General features: G+C 35.3%; 1 protein-coding gene across 1 annotated transcript in view; it reads left to right on the forward strand.

Moving 5' to 3' along the window:
* The window catches only part of Catsperb (cation channel sperm associated auxiliary subunit beta), a 125,060-nt gene that overhangs the window by 81,743 nt on the left and 30,348 nt on the right, over positions 1–12,969 (forward strand). The window contains exons 15-17 of the mRNA XM_046441118.1: positions 1–155; positions 4,461–4,615; positions 9,776–9,966. Coding sequence (XP_046297074.1) covers positions 1–155; positions 4,461–4,615; positions 9,776–9,966 — 501 coding nt within the window. The remainder of the gene's footprint in view (positions 156–4,460; positions 4,616–9,775; positions 9,967–12,969) is intronic.

The raw sequence follows: 12,969 nt of genomic DNA on the forward strand, positions 1-12,969 counted from the left end.
GATTAGGAATATATAGTGAAATTGGAACTATTAAAAATAAAGTCTTCGCGTTATACTATGATCACTTGGGATTCATACATAAACTGACTCCAGATCACTCTGAAGATGGTGGGGTATTTGAAGGCTTTGGAAATTCTAGAAGTATTTTTGGACAGGTCAGTTATATAATGTGTTGAAATGGTTTGTCTTGTTTTAAGAATAGATTCCACATTCATTACACAGAAAACTGGGAAAATGGGGACATATTTTCCTTGGGACAAACTCTTATTAATGTACTTTTCTCTATTTAACTAAAGGAAAAATGTCCATATCCGCATAGAACATTTCCAGACGCTCTCCAAGTCCCACACAGGGCTTTAATAGCTTCAGCTCCACCCAGGATACCTGCATGCAATTGTCTTCACAACAGAAAACACCAGATCTTTTAAACCTGATCTGTTACTCTCAAACCAGGCCCATGTGGGGTTGATTCTCTACCTCTCAAGGTTAGCCTCGAAGAAACGAATTCTAGCTCATCTTTCCTCTTCCATATTAATCCCTTTTCCTCTAGCTTCTTATTTTCCTACTGCCAATGAAGAAAGGCCCTCTCATCCTCTTCACAGATTGCACAACATAAAGATTTTCAAAATAACTCTAATGTGTAATATGCTACCTGTGAAAGTATATAGTCCTAAGAATTCATCATTGGGCATACTGTTATGAAAATGAACTTTTAGCCTATTTCTCACTCTCTCCTTTTCTCATTGTCTGAATTTTAAAATTCAGACACTCATCAGTATGTCAGCAAATTTTTGGATTTTTGACTGGGTTTAATAAAACCTGCCCTTTGGCTTAAAGGACAATAGTAACAAAGGACAATTTGTTGTAAAAGATTATTCCAATTACCAGGCTAAGACTAAAGTTAAAAGGATAGTGTTTTAACATCCCCTGTCTAATATATATATTAAAGTGAGGGAGGGAGCTTCTTGGTGAGATGAGATGCCACTACATGACTTCATGTTTGTTTACCTGAATTGGGGAATGAATTCTACATTTTTACAAAGTGAACAATGTGGCAAGAGAGTAGAACTAACCAAAAGAGCAGTTTCCTCAATGTTTTACTGATTTCACAATTTTTCATTTTATATATAAAAGTTTAAATTATTAAAATGAAAAGCCTATAAGGATTTTTATATTCAGAACAAGTTTGAGGAACTTATATTTAACAACACCCCATGTGTACTCTGGAAAAAAATATTTGTAGTTGTAAATATTACATTTCCCATTTTATTTTTTCATATTTTTATTGGTGCATTATAATTCCACATAATGGTGGGATTAGTTGTTACATATTTGCACAGAAACTCCTCTGAATCTTGTTCCAGACTTTGCTAGATCTACAAAGGGCCTGGGTTCTCCAATTAGAGTAAGGGTGCACAGTCTCCTACACCACTGTGGTAACTTCTCCAGTCTTCCTTTTCTTATTAGAATTTCCTAGTTATACATTCATCAGTTCCTGATTCCCCCTTTTCCCTCCTCTTTTCTGTCCCCCTATCCCCTGTTCCGCTTCCTCAACTTCACTAGACTTCCTTTCACTTGTCTATTTATTTATATTTGATTGGTTCTTTTTACTTATACATAAAGGTGAAATTCCCTGTAGTATATTTGTATATGCCCATAACACGATTTTTAAAGAATTTATTATGTATTGCCTCCCCTTTCCCATCCCTCCATGCTACCTCTTGATATCCTTCTTCTACATTACTGATACTCCCTTTATCTTTATTATATCCTATCCTTCCCTCCCCCTTTCCTTTATTTTACTCTAGCTTCCACATATGATAGAAGAAAACATGGAAATATAAGCTAACGGCATTAAGAACATCTTCAATGAGAATAGTTCAGAAAACTTCTCCCATATTAGAAATGAGACAGACCAGAGACTTGTAGGACCTCAAATAAACATATTCAAATGAGACACTCTCCAAGACATATCATAATCAAAATGCCTAACATAGAAAATAAGGAAAGAATACTAAAAACTACAAGAGAAAAACATCAGCTCACATTTAGAGGCAAACCAATAAGATGCACTTCTGATTTCTCAATCCAGACCCTAAAATAAAGGATCTGGAATGAGATATTATAAGCTCTAAAAGAAAACAACTCCCACCCAAGGTTACTGTACCTAACAGAGATCAGTTTCAAATTCAAGGGGAAAATAAAAACTTTCCATGATAAGAATGAACTAAAAGAATTCATGAACATCCAAGTCAGGACTACAAAGGATACTCAAAGATGAACCGCACACAGAGGAACAAAAAAAGAAATCCCAAAGCTCCCCAACAGAGGAAGATCAATAGAGGAGTAATCCACTAAATGAGACTCAAAACTGTATTAAATATAGCAAAAAAAATCAAAATGGCAGAAAACCACAAACACCTATACACACTAACACTGAATGTTAGTGGTCTCAACCCCCTTTTAAAAGACACAGATTAGCAGAATGGATCAAAAAAGAACAAGATCCAACTATATGCTGTTTATAAGAGACTCATTTGATAGGCCAAGACACTCACAGGCTGAAGGTAAAAAGATGAAAAAAATATTCTACATATACATGCCCTGAAAACAAGCAGGAATAGCTATGCTCATATCTGACAAAGCAGATTTCAAGCAAAAATTAATCAGAAGAGACAAAGGAGGCCACTACATCCTGGTAAAGGGAACAATCCAACAAGAAGATATAATGATGGTAAACATTTATGCCCCAAATGTCAGCATATCCAATTACATTTTTTTAAAATCCATAACATTAAATCCCAGATAGACCCAACATCATAATACTGGGTGATTTTAACATACCCTTATCACCAATAGACAGATCATCAAAACATAAAATCAATAAAAATATCTCCAATTTAAATAACACTATAAGTCAAATGAACCTAACAGACATCTACAAAATATTTCACCCTAAGACAGCTAAATTTATCTCCTTATCAGCAGCACATGGAACTTTTTCCAAAATAGACCATATTCTAGGTCACAGAGAAAAAACAAAAAAAAACAATAGCAAATACAAATTGATACAATCTCATGCATCCTACAAGATCACAAGGGAATGAAACTAGAACTCAACAGCAAGGAAAACAATATAAACTACATGAACACATGGAGATAGAACAAGACTTCTTAAATGAAGAATGAATCAAAGAAGAAATGAAAGTAAAAATCAAGAAATTCTTAAAAACAAAAGAACAGAAATACAATATATCAAAGTCTCTTGGACAGTATGAAAGCAGTCCTAAGAGGAAAATTTGTAGCATTGAGTGCCTACATTAAAAACTAATCCCCCCATTTTAATTATGAAGAAAGTGAGGCACAGAGAGAACACATAAGTAACCCAAATTGCACAGCTGACTAGTTATTGGAATTAGGCTTCTATCCCAGGCAACTGGCTCCCTCCATGTCATGTAATCTGTGAAGAGGACAAGAGCTCCTTTCTGTGTTAGCATTAGGAAAATAAGAGGGCAGGGTTATCATGGAAGAAGAAAGACGAGTGGGACAGTAGCCTGTCCTTTTAGCCACTCTATTTCCCGTTCTCTTCCCTTCTCAGTGGGTCCTCAAAATTCAGAAACTGGGGATAAAGCATAACATAAAAAAGGTCTTGGATGCACTATCTGGGGGGTGTGCCCAAAACAATCTGCACTACCTACTACCCACTTCTTGTCTCCTAGCAACAAAATCAGCTCTAACATCTCCTTGGAACCTGTCTCTTCTCACCCCTAAAAGTTCTCAAAGCTAAAGAAAAATGTGTTGAAAGAAGAGCTAGAGGTCAGAAAAGTAGGATGAATGTGCCTTTGGTGACTGCCAGGAGAATCCGTGACTCAGAGGTAGTGAGCAAGGCACATGCCATCAGTATACAGAGTCAGGAGTCATGCAGTCTCCAGCATGATGTTGGGGATGTAGCTCAGTGGTAAAACACTTGCCTAGAATGTGTGAGGCCCTGGGTTCAATCCTTAGCACCATAAAACAAAATAAAACTCTGCTATGGAGTCTCTGGCATGAGACTGGAAGCAGCAGCCTTCAAGGGAGGACTAACAAGGCACTTCACAGGCCATTTCCTAAATAAAACCCCAAAATTGAAAGTCTAAAATCTGCATCTCCTGACTCCTCACACACACAATAGAAAATAAGTAAGTCTCTGTGTTCCTCACCACCATGACCATTTACAAAGGGCACAGGAATCTTAAACTGAGTCTTAGTCATAGGAATTCCTTTTCCTCCTCAAAGAGGAAAATACATTTTCCCGTGCACATACATAGATATCTAAACAGATCATATTGAAATATTACTCCAATTGATAAGTAAAACAGTATTGTTTTGATGTAAACTGGAAACAAATCTGTTATTTGAATTTTGTCATCATTGAAGCATAAAATAATTAAAGTGCAATATTTTCTTTTCTCCAATTCCAGCCTCCTGATATGGGATTTAACACTGCACTAGCACCACAGTTTCTCTCCTTCAGTGAAGTGATCTTTTTTGCCTATGTACCTCTGGATGAACCTCCGGAAACTATACACACCAAGAAATTCAATAATATGCATTATGAAAAACTTATACAATCCAGGTAGTTAGTGGTTTTGCCTCACATTTAATTAGATGGTTATTAGATTCTAAGTTTTGAGGCTACTTTTTTGAGTAATTTTCTTGATCCAATAGAATTAAGTTTTTCTTTGATACCCTACAAGGTCAAATACATTTATACACTCCAAGTTATCTTGCATGATTCCCTGGTTTTAGAAACATAGTGCCATTTACATCAGCATATCAAGCTAATCTACAGAAATGTGTGTTCCTTGAGTATCAGAAATGCCATCTTTCATAAAGTATTGTATGATAGTTTATACAGAATTCTCAGGAATAATTCTAAGCTTTTGGCAAGAGCCAATGACTTTTTTTTTCTTGCTTTAAGTTTGTTTTTACTGATGACAGAATTTTTATCTGCAAAATAAAAAATGTTAACAAATAATAAAATAAATCTGTTACTGTGTACCATATGATAAATGAAAGATCAACAATTGCCTCAAAACCATTTCAAGAATTTTCTCTCTGAGCCTGACAGCAGGACTATTAAACCTGTTTTCCAGAAATATTCCATCATCAAACCTATTATTTTCCCTATTTTCCACTGACCTTCATGTCAGGTGTTCTTTTTTCCCAACAGTATACTTAATTACTTTAAATATAATGAACTAGGTATTGTGATTAAAAGGTATAAATGTTCAATATGTGTTAAAAGCAAACAATAACTATATGCTCTCCACATTAAATATCAATACACCAATAGTTTAAAAGCAAAATGTGTGAAAAGTAAGCAGGAGAAATTTGAATTAGAGCTATAAATATTAAATAAATTTCAAGAAAAAGTATTTTCAGAGATAAAGGGGAACATTTCATACACATAATAGGGTAACTTCTGCAAGAAATTATAGCAATTCTAAATGTGTATGTACCTAATAAAAACTTTCAAAATACATGAAGTAAAAATTAGTAAAACTAGGAAGACCAATCCACAATCATATTTGAAGATTTTTTAATATAATGTTTTAGTTGTTGATGGACCTTTATTTTATTTATTTTATTTTTATATGCAGTGCTAAGAATCAAACCCAATGCCTCACACATGCTAGGCAAGTGCTGTACCACTGAGCCACAACCCCAGCCCATCATATTAGGAAATTTTAAACTTCCTCACATTGCTGGAAGGATTAATGATATAGAAGGCTTAACAACATTATTAACCAGGTTGGTCTACTTGTTTTTTATAGAGAACTATACACAAAAGTGACAAGTAGAAAATTGATAAGAATAGACTATATTTGTCATTTAATAAGCTTTGAGGAATCCTAAAAATTTAAAATCATGTAGAGTGTGTTTCCTGCATGATTTATTACATTAGAAATCAATCTCCTTGGGCTGGGGATGTGGCTCAAGGGGTAGCGCGCTTGCCTGGCATGCGTGCGGCCTGGGTTCGATCCTCAGCACCACATACAAACAAAGATGTTGTGTCCACTGAAAACTAAAAAAAAAAAAAAAAAAAAAAAAAAAAATTAAAAAAAGAAATCAATCTCCTTAAGATATATAAAACCCACACCCACATCTTAACTATTTCAAAATTAAACAGCACACTTATAAATATCTCATAGATCAAAGAAGAAAGCACAAGAAAAGTAAGTAAAAAGTCCTTTGAATAAGTGATAATAAATGCTTAAGATATCAAAATCTCTGGAATGAACCAGTACTAAGAAATAAGCTAGATTAACAATCGAATTATTTTCAAATTCAGTAGTAGAAAGGAAAAAATAAGAGTAGGAAGAGAATTATATTAAATAGAAAAAGAAATAATGCAATTAAAAGCTGATAAAAATCTAACAAGTCTTATCAAGAAAAAGCAAGAACACAAAAATTAGTATCAATGGAAAGGGAGCTATCAAAACAACCCTACAGGTACTAAAAATATATTAAGATAATATTACAATCATATGCCAACATATGCAATAGCTTACATAACATGGTCTATTTTAGAGATGGATCTGGGTGTTGCTGAAAAGAAAGTGTATTTAGTATATGTCTGCTAAGTCTAAATTATCAATTGTATTTTTTAATTCTATAGATTCTTTAGTTTTTGTTTGGAATATCTATTCAATCATGAGAGAGGTATGTTAAAGTCACCCAGTATTATTTTGTTGTCATCTATTTGATTCTTGAAATTGAGAAAGGTTTGTTTGATATATGTAGATGCTTGGGCATTGTTTGGGCATAAATATTTATGATTGTGAAGTCTTGTTGACATATGGTTCCCTTAAGCAGTATGAAATGTCCTTCTTTGTGCCTTCTGATTAACTTTGGTTTGAAGGACACTTTATCTGATATGAGGATAGAAACTCCTTTTTATTTTCAAGTTGCATGTGAATGATATATTTTTTCCCATCCTTTTACCTGCAGTCTGTGGATGTCTTTGCCTATGAGGTGAGTCTTTTGGAGACAGCATATTGTTAGGTCTTGTTTTTTAATCTAATCTAATCTTTTTTAATCTAGTCTATGTCTTTTGATTTATGAGTTTAGGCCATTTACGTTCAATATTATTATTGAGAAATTATTTTTTATTCCCTGTCATTCTGATTTATTTCTGGCTTTTTCTTTGAATCAGTTTTTCCTTTGATTGACTGTTATTCTAGTATAGTCCCTCCCTTTGCTGGTTTTCACTTTTCTTTTTCATTTCTTCTTCATGAAGTAATTTATTGAGAATGTTTTGTAGTGCAGGCTTTCTAGTTGTGAATTCTTTTAACTTTTGTTTTCATGGAAGGTTTTTATTTCATCTGGTGTCAATGCTGAAGCTTAATTTTGCTGGGTATAGTATTCTTGGTTGGCATCCATTTTCTTTCAGAGCTTTGTGTATATTATTCCAGACCTCCTAGCTTTTAGGGTCTGAGTTGAGAAATCAACTGAAATCAGATTGGTTTCCCTCTAAATGTTACCTGTTTCTGATATCTCACCTTTTAGAGGGAAAAAATAATAACAACAACCAATGCAAACAATATACAGCATTAAACCAAATATTTTCTGCTATGACATCTACAATGCTAATTGTCACAATAAACAGAAATTATATGATCAGTTATTGCCCACAGTAAAAACAGTAAATTTACAAAAGGCTTTACAATTTCAAATGGTAGACTGGGAAAGAACAGAAGTGATATAGGATATAATGATTATGAGGGAGGAGGAGAGAGGGATGGAAGTAAAAAAATAAAAGAAGAGTGAAAGGGGAAACAATAGAGATTGGCTGTTAGTGGAAGAAAAGAGAAACAACCAAGGGAAACAGATAAGTGAGAGGAAAATATGTATGTAAAATAAAAATTTTTTAAAAATAAATAAAAGAATGCAAAACAAAACAGAAATATTAATCAAATATCCTAGTCCTCAAAATACTGATCCATGAAAAATAACTTGCTTCAGGGGCTGGGGTTATGGCTCAGCGGTAGAACGCCCACCTCGCAAGTGCGAGGCCCTGGATTCGATCCTCAGCACCACATAAAAATAAATAAATAAAGTAAAGATATTGTGTCCAACTACAACTACAAAAAAAAAAGAAAAAAATAAATAACTTGCTTCAAAACTGCTAGAAATGGGAAAAAACAAATATGAATATGTATAAATGTCCATGAACCATTAAGGTCACAAATAAACAGAGAAAAGAAAACAAAAACAAAAAAGATCTCGATGAAAAGTTAAAGAATTATGTCTGTTGGAGTTCAAAAAATTCTCAGCTTCAGTGTTACACGGGGTCACTGGAGTGAGAGAGGTAATCCCATAGGCAGAATTCCTGCAGGCAGGGTTTAGGCTTGAGTGGACTCCTTTCTTTAATGAATTCCAACTGGTCTGGAGACTTTAAATCAGTACACCTCCGGAACCCAGCAATTGACAGTCCACACTCGAAGACTGTACCCCAGGAATTTCCCCTGGGTTCCATGTGTGTGGTTGAGAAGCCAATTCTTAATCCACTACATCACTTGTGCACCCCATATCTCCTGGTCTCAGGTTCAATCTCCAAATTCAATCTCTCCCACCTCCACCCTTCTGAATTCCCAGGCAGGTGCATTTCTCCCAGCTGGTCTTCACGCAGCTGGGTTGGAGAGAGAGGGGGAGATCCAGGTGAGTTTTCACAAGAGCCAATGACTTTTAAAGTTACATTTAGGCCTAAAATCTCTTTTAAGAACAGTTGAATTCTATAACCTCAAATCTACAAACAAACAAACAAAAAGAGGCTCAATGTTGTATTGCCAGAAATTCACTGTTATGGTCTGAATGTGTGCATCTCTACAAAATTTCTAGGTTGAATCCTGACCCCTGAAGTTATGCATTAGGAAGCCTTTGGGAAGTGATTAGGTTGTGAGAGCCCTGCCCTTATAAATGGGATTAGTGTCCCTATTAAAAGAGGCCCCAGAGAGCTAGCAATAAGGACACACAAGGCACCACATATGAACCAAAAAGGGACCCCTCACCTGATCCTGAATCTGCTACTGCCTTGATCGTGGCTTTCCCATCCTCCAGAACTGTGAGAAATATGTTTCTGTGATCTATATGCTACCCAGTTTCTGATATTTTGATATAGTAGTCTGAATGGACTAAAACACTCATTCTGTCTGTCCTAAAGAGGTAGGCCCTGTTCTTCTACTAGGTTAAAATCTGCATGTTGTATATATCATAGTTGCTGACAATATGCACCCTGAAGCAGCTTGTGTACTTAGAGATGGAGGTGAAAATGGAAATCAGACATAACATAACAAATGCTGATAATATTTTTTCCATGAGGACTATAGAATTTTCTGTCTCACAGACAAACATTAGTCATCTCTAGAATTATTTTTAATTTTAGAGGCCACATCCTGTACCTAAGAAGCACACAAGTATGTGATTGCCTAGCATGCACGCTCCCACTGAGCTACATCCCCAGCCTTTTTAATTTTGTTTGGAGACAAGGTCTCACTGAATTGCCCAGGGTGGTCTCAAACTTGCAATTCTCCTGCCTTCCAACTATCAGGAATTACAGGCATGTACCACAATGCCAAGATGACAACTAATGAGTTTGAACAAAAGTTAATCAAATGTTTATTCATTAGCCAAGAGTAGTATATATTATTTGTAAACTAAATAAAATAAATTATGCTTGCTTAAGCCACGATGATGTCTAAATTACTTAATGAGCTTTTATTTTCTTTTTTAGTAAAAGTGGAAAAGCTCACATAAGAAAGATATTGCAACATAAGACTCCCAAAGGATTTTTGTCCTCGGTTATTGCAGAAACAATAAACGCTTTTGGATTAGAAGATGAAAATGAGAGCCCTTGTTTGTCTAGTTCTCTTCTCATTGATAAAACTTCAAATTTCACCTATAAACTTACTCTTACATTACAAAGTAAGTATAAAAAATATAATACATCTCTAATAGTTAGACAAAAAATATGAAAAAAAAATCTTTTAAGAAGATTGTTCATGGTCGTAGAGCAATACAATTCAAATTTTAGTCCAACTGACAACCTAACAAAGTTTACATACACTTAGGTTCCTAAAGTATTTATTTGTTCCTAATATGGTAAACCTACATAAAACTTCCTTAATATTTCATCAATAGTAGTGCCTGTTATTTATTCATATGAGGTTATTTTTCCTTAAACAGTGCTTAGAAGAAGTGAGAGAAAATAGGAATTATATGTCAATTAAAAATGGGGAAAAATTAAGAAAATAAGTTTATGTATTTTTTCCTATATAATAAATAATTTTAATCATTCTTTAAAGGAATACTTCTATTTCATAGGATTATCTGATACAAACACAGTAAAAGTTGGTATAGTTTATTAATGAGGATTTGGATTTTACTCTAAACAAATGCAAAATCATTGGTGACTTCAATTAAGCTGTTTGTTGGGGTGGCATAGACAAAAGTCTGATTGGAATGGGTTCAAGAAATTATAGAAAGGAACAGAACTGAAGCCAGTGTGTAAAGATGACTGTTTCAGGCCCTTAAAAGGGGAAGAGAAAAGTGATGTGACCTTTTATAGGAATATTAGAAAGAACTTGGGGTTTGTTTTAAATGGGAAAAAGAGTGTGTGCATAATAGAGGTAATTATAAGGCTCTCTTAGAACTCTTTTTACTTTTCCAAAGTGAGGTGCATCTTGCTGATGTGTTTCTTGACCCAGGGTGGGGTTGGTATGAGGGAGTGGTGAGCCTTTCTCAGAAAGGCCCTTGGGTGGAAAGTGAAATTTTTCTTAAAATGGCGGCTGTCACTTAAGATGGCCATCCAGATGCTAAGCAAGGACCTTACAGTAGGCTATGTTAGCTTGTAAAGAATTACTTTCAACAGCTTGCTGCTAGCAACTCAAAATGCACTAAAATTTGCAAAATTAAGTTTGCATTCTGGAAACTTAATTTCAAGTATTACATATGCAGATAATAGAGAAACAGTCACACAGCCAACTGAAATACTGTAAAGGAAACATCGCTTAATGATGTGAGAAATAGTCCAGTGGTCCATGTTCAAAATACAGCATTTAGCTTTAAATGTAAAATCACTTGGGTATAAGAAAGGAAGCTAGAGGGAGAGCAAAATGAAAAGTTGCAAGCAGTTAACACCAGAGTGTAAAGATTCACGGTCCCTTGACACACAGGCATGTGAGAAGGAAGGGACCTTCCCCCTCACCAACAGAGATAAACTGTGTTCATGGTAAAAGGCACTCAATCCAAGGGAGCTTTCTCAGCCACAAGAGAACAAAGGAAGGTGGGGACAACTAAAGGTATATTTCTTTAAATCAACCAACAGTAGACAGTGAAACCTAGGCAGGCTTGGGAAGACTGTGTACTCCACATTTCTCAGCCAATTAGGAACTGGAAGAGGGACCTCGCATTCTAGGGGATAAAATACGGGTTGTATCCAATCTATGTGTCCCTGACTACCAGGCACCCAATCTTGCAAGACCATCATTAAAGTAAAGCCTCACTCTTTGCCATACCTCATGTCGCTTAGTCCATTCTTTGGGCTTGGATAGGAGAGTGTGTTTCTCACAGCAACAATCCAAAGACCTAGAAGAAGCCGGCCCACAACACACCCCAGTTGAAATGATTCCCGAAGACCACATTGTAAGCACATGGCCCACAAATGAAGGAGACAGGAGAGGGGAAGCAGACCTCAGATCAGCAAGCTTTCCTTTATTCTGCAGTGAAGTCTATTGATCAGACACAGGAGGGCTCTGCCCTTGAAACCTGATCCCTGTCTTTGATGTACCCCCTTCAATAAGCTACCAGAGACATTTTGTCTTTTGTCTAGTTCCAGAATCCATGTGGACTAGATCCATCAGGGGCTTTGAATTCTGTAAATATATTTCTGAGTATTTGTGCTTTGTTACTTACTAATTATCTGAGATTGTAAGTTTTAGGGTGGTTTGGATTATTCTGGACAGAAAGAAAGACCCCTTAATGAGACGCCAGCCATCGTACTCCCCCCCACCCCGTGTGTGCATCCCTGTTAATATATTTCAGGCTTTATATTGTTAAATGAAAATAGTATATTCTGAATGTAATATTGTTTCATTTTGTAGTTACAAATCCTGTAAGGAATGGCATTTTATTCACTTTTTATTTAATAGACTTTAATTTTCAGAGAAATTTTTAAGTTTACAGAAAAAAAATTGAGTAGGCAGTACAGGATTTGAAAAAATAATTAATTTTCATGGAGTATATTATTACCCTTCTCTCCAACTCAGTTATTCTAGTAATTGTGTAGTATATTTGCTACAATTCATAAGCCAGTATATTACATTGGATAATGAGAATCAGTGAAGCCATACTTTACCCGTCACTAAAGTCCTCAGTTGGCATTACAGTTTGCTCTTTTGTGTAGTATATAGTATGGGTTTTGACAAATGCCTGTATCCTGTATCCACCATGACAGCATCAACAGAAGAATTTCACTGTCCTAAAATCCTCTGTGCTTCATCTATTCATCACTCCTCCCCTTCACCTATTCCTTCCTTCCCTCTAAATCCTTGGAAACTCTTTATATTTTTGCCATCTCTATAGTTTTGCCTTTTCCATAATGTTGTTTACTTAGAATCATATTGTAGATAGCCATTCCAGATTCAGCTTGTTTCATGAGTAATGTTCGACGGTATGGATATACTATAGCTTGCCCATTCCATTTTAGAAAGGCACATCTTGCTTCGAGTTTAAGGCAGTTCTGATTAAGTCTACCAGAAATGTTCTTGTGAAGAGTTTTGTGTGGACATTGACCAAGTCATCTGGAGAAATGACCAGCAGTGTGAATGCTGACTCTTATGGCTTATCTTTGTAGGAACATTCCAAACTGTCTTCCAAAATGACTCTTCTTTTTTCCATTCAAGCCAAGAATGAATGAGAGATCTTATT

Source organism: Marmota monax, unplaced genomic scaffold (assembly GCF_021218885.2).
Source record: "Marmota monax isolate L192 unplaced genomic scaffold, Marmota_monax_Labrador192_F-V1.1 WCK01_AAM20220418_F8-fsc00017, whole genome shotgun sequence".
Taxonomy (NCBI): Eukaryota; Metazoa; Chordata; class Mammalia; order Rodentia; family Sciuridae; genus Marmota; species Marmota monax.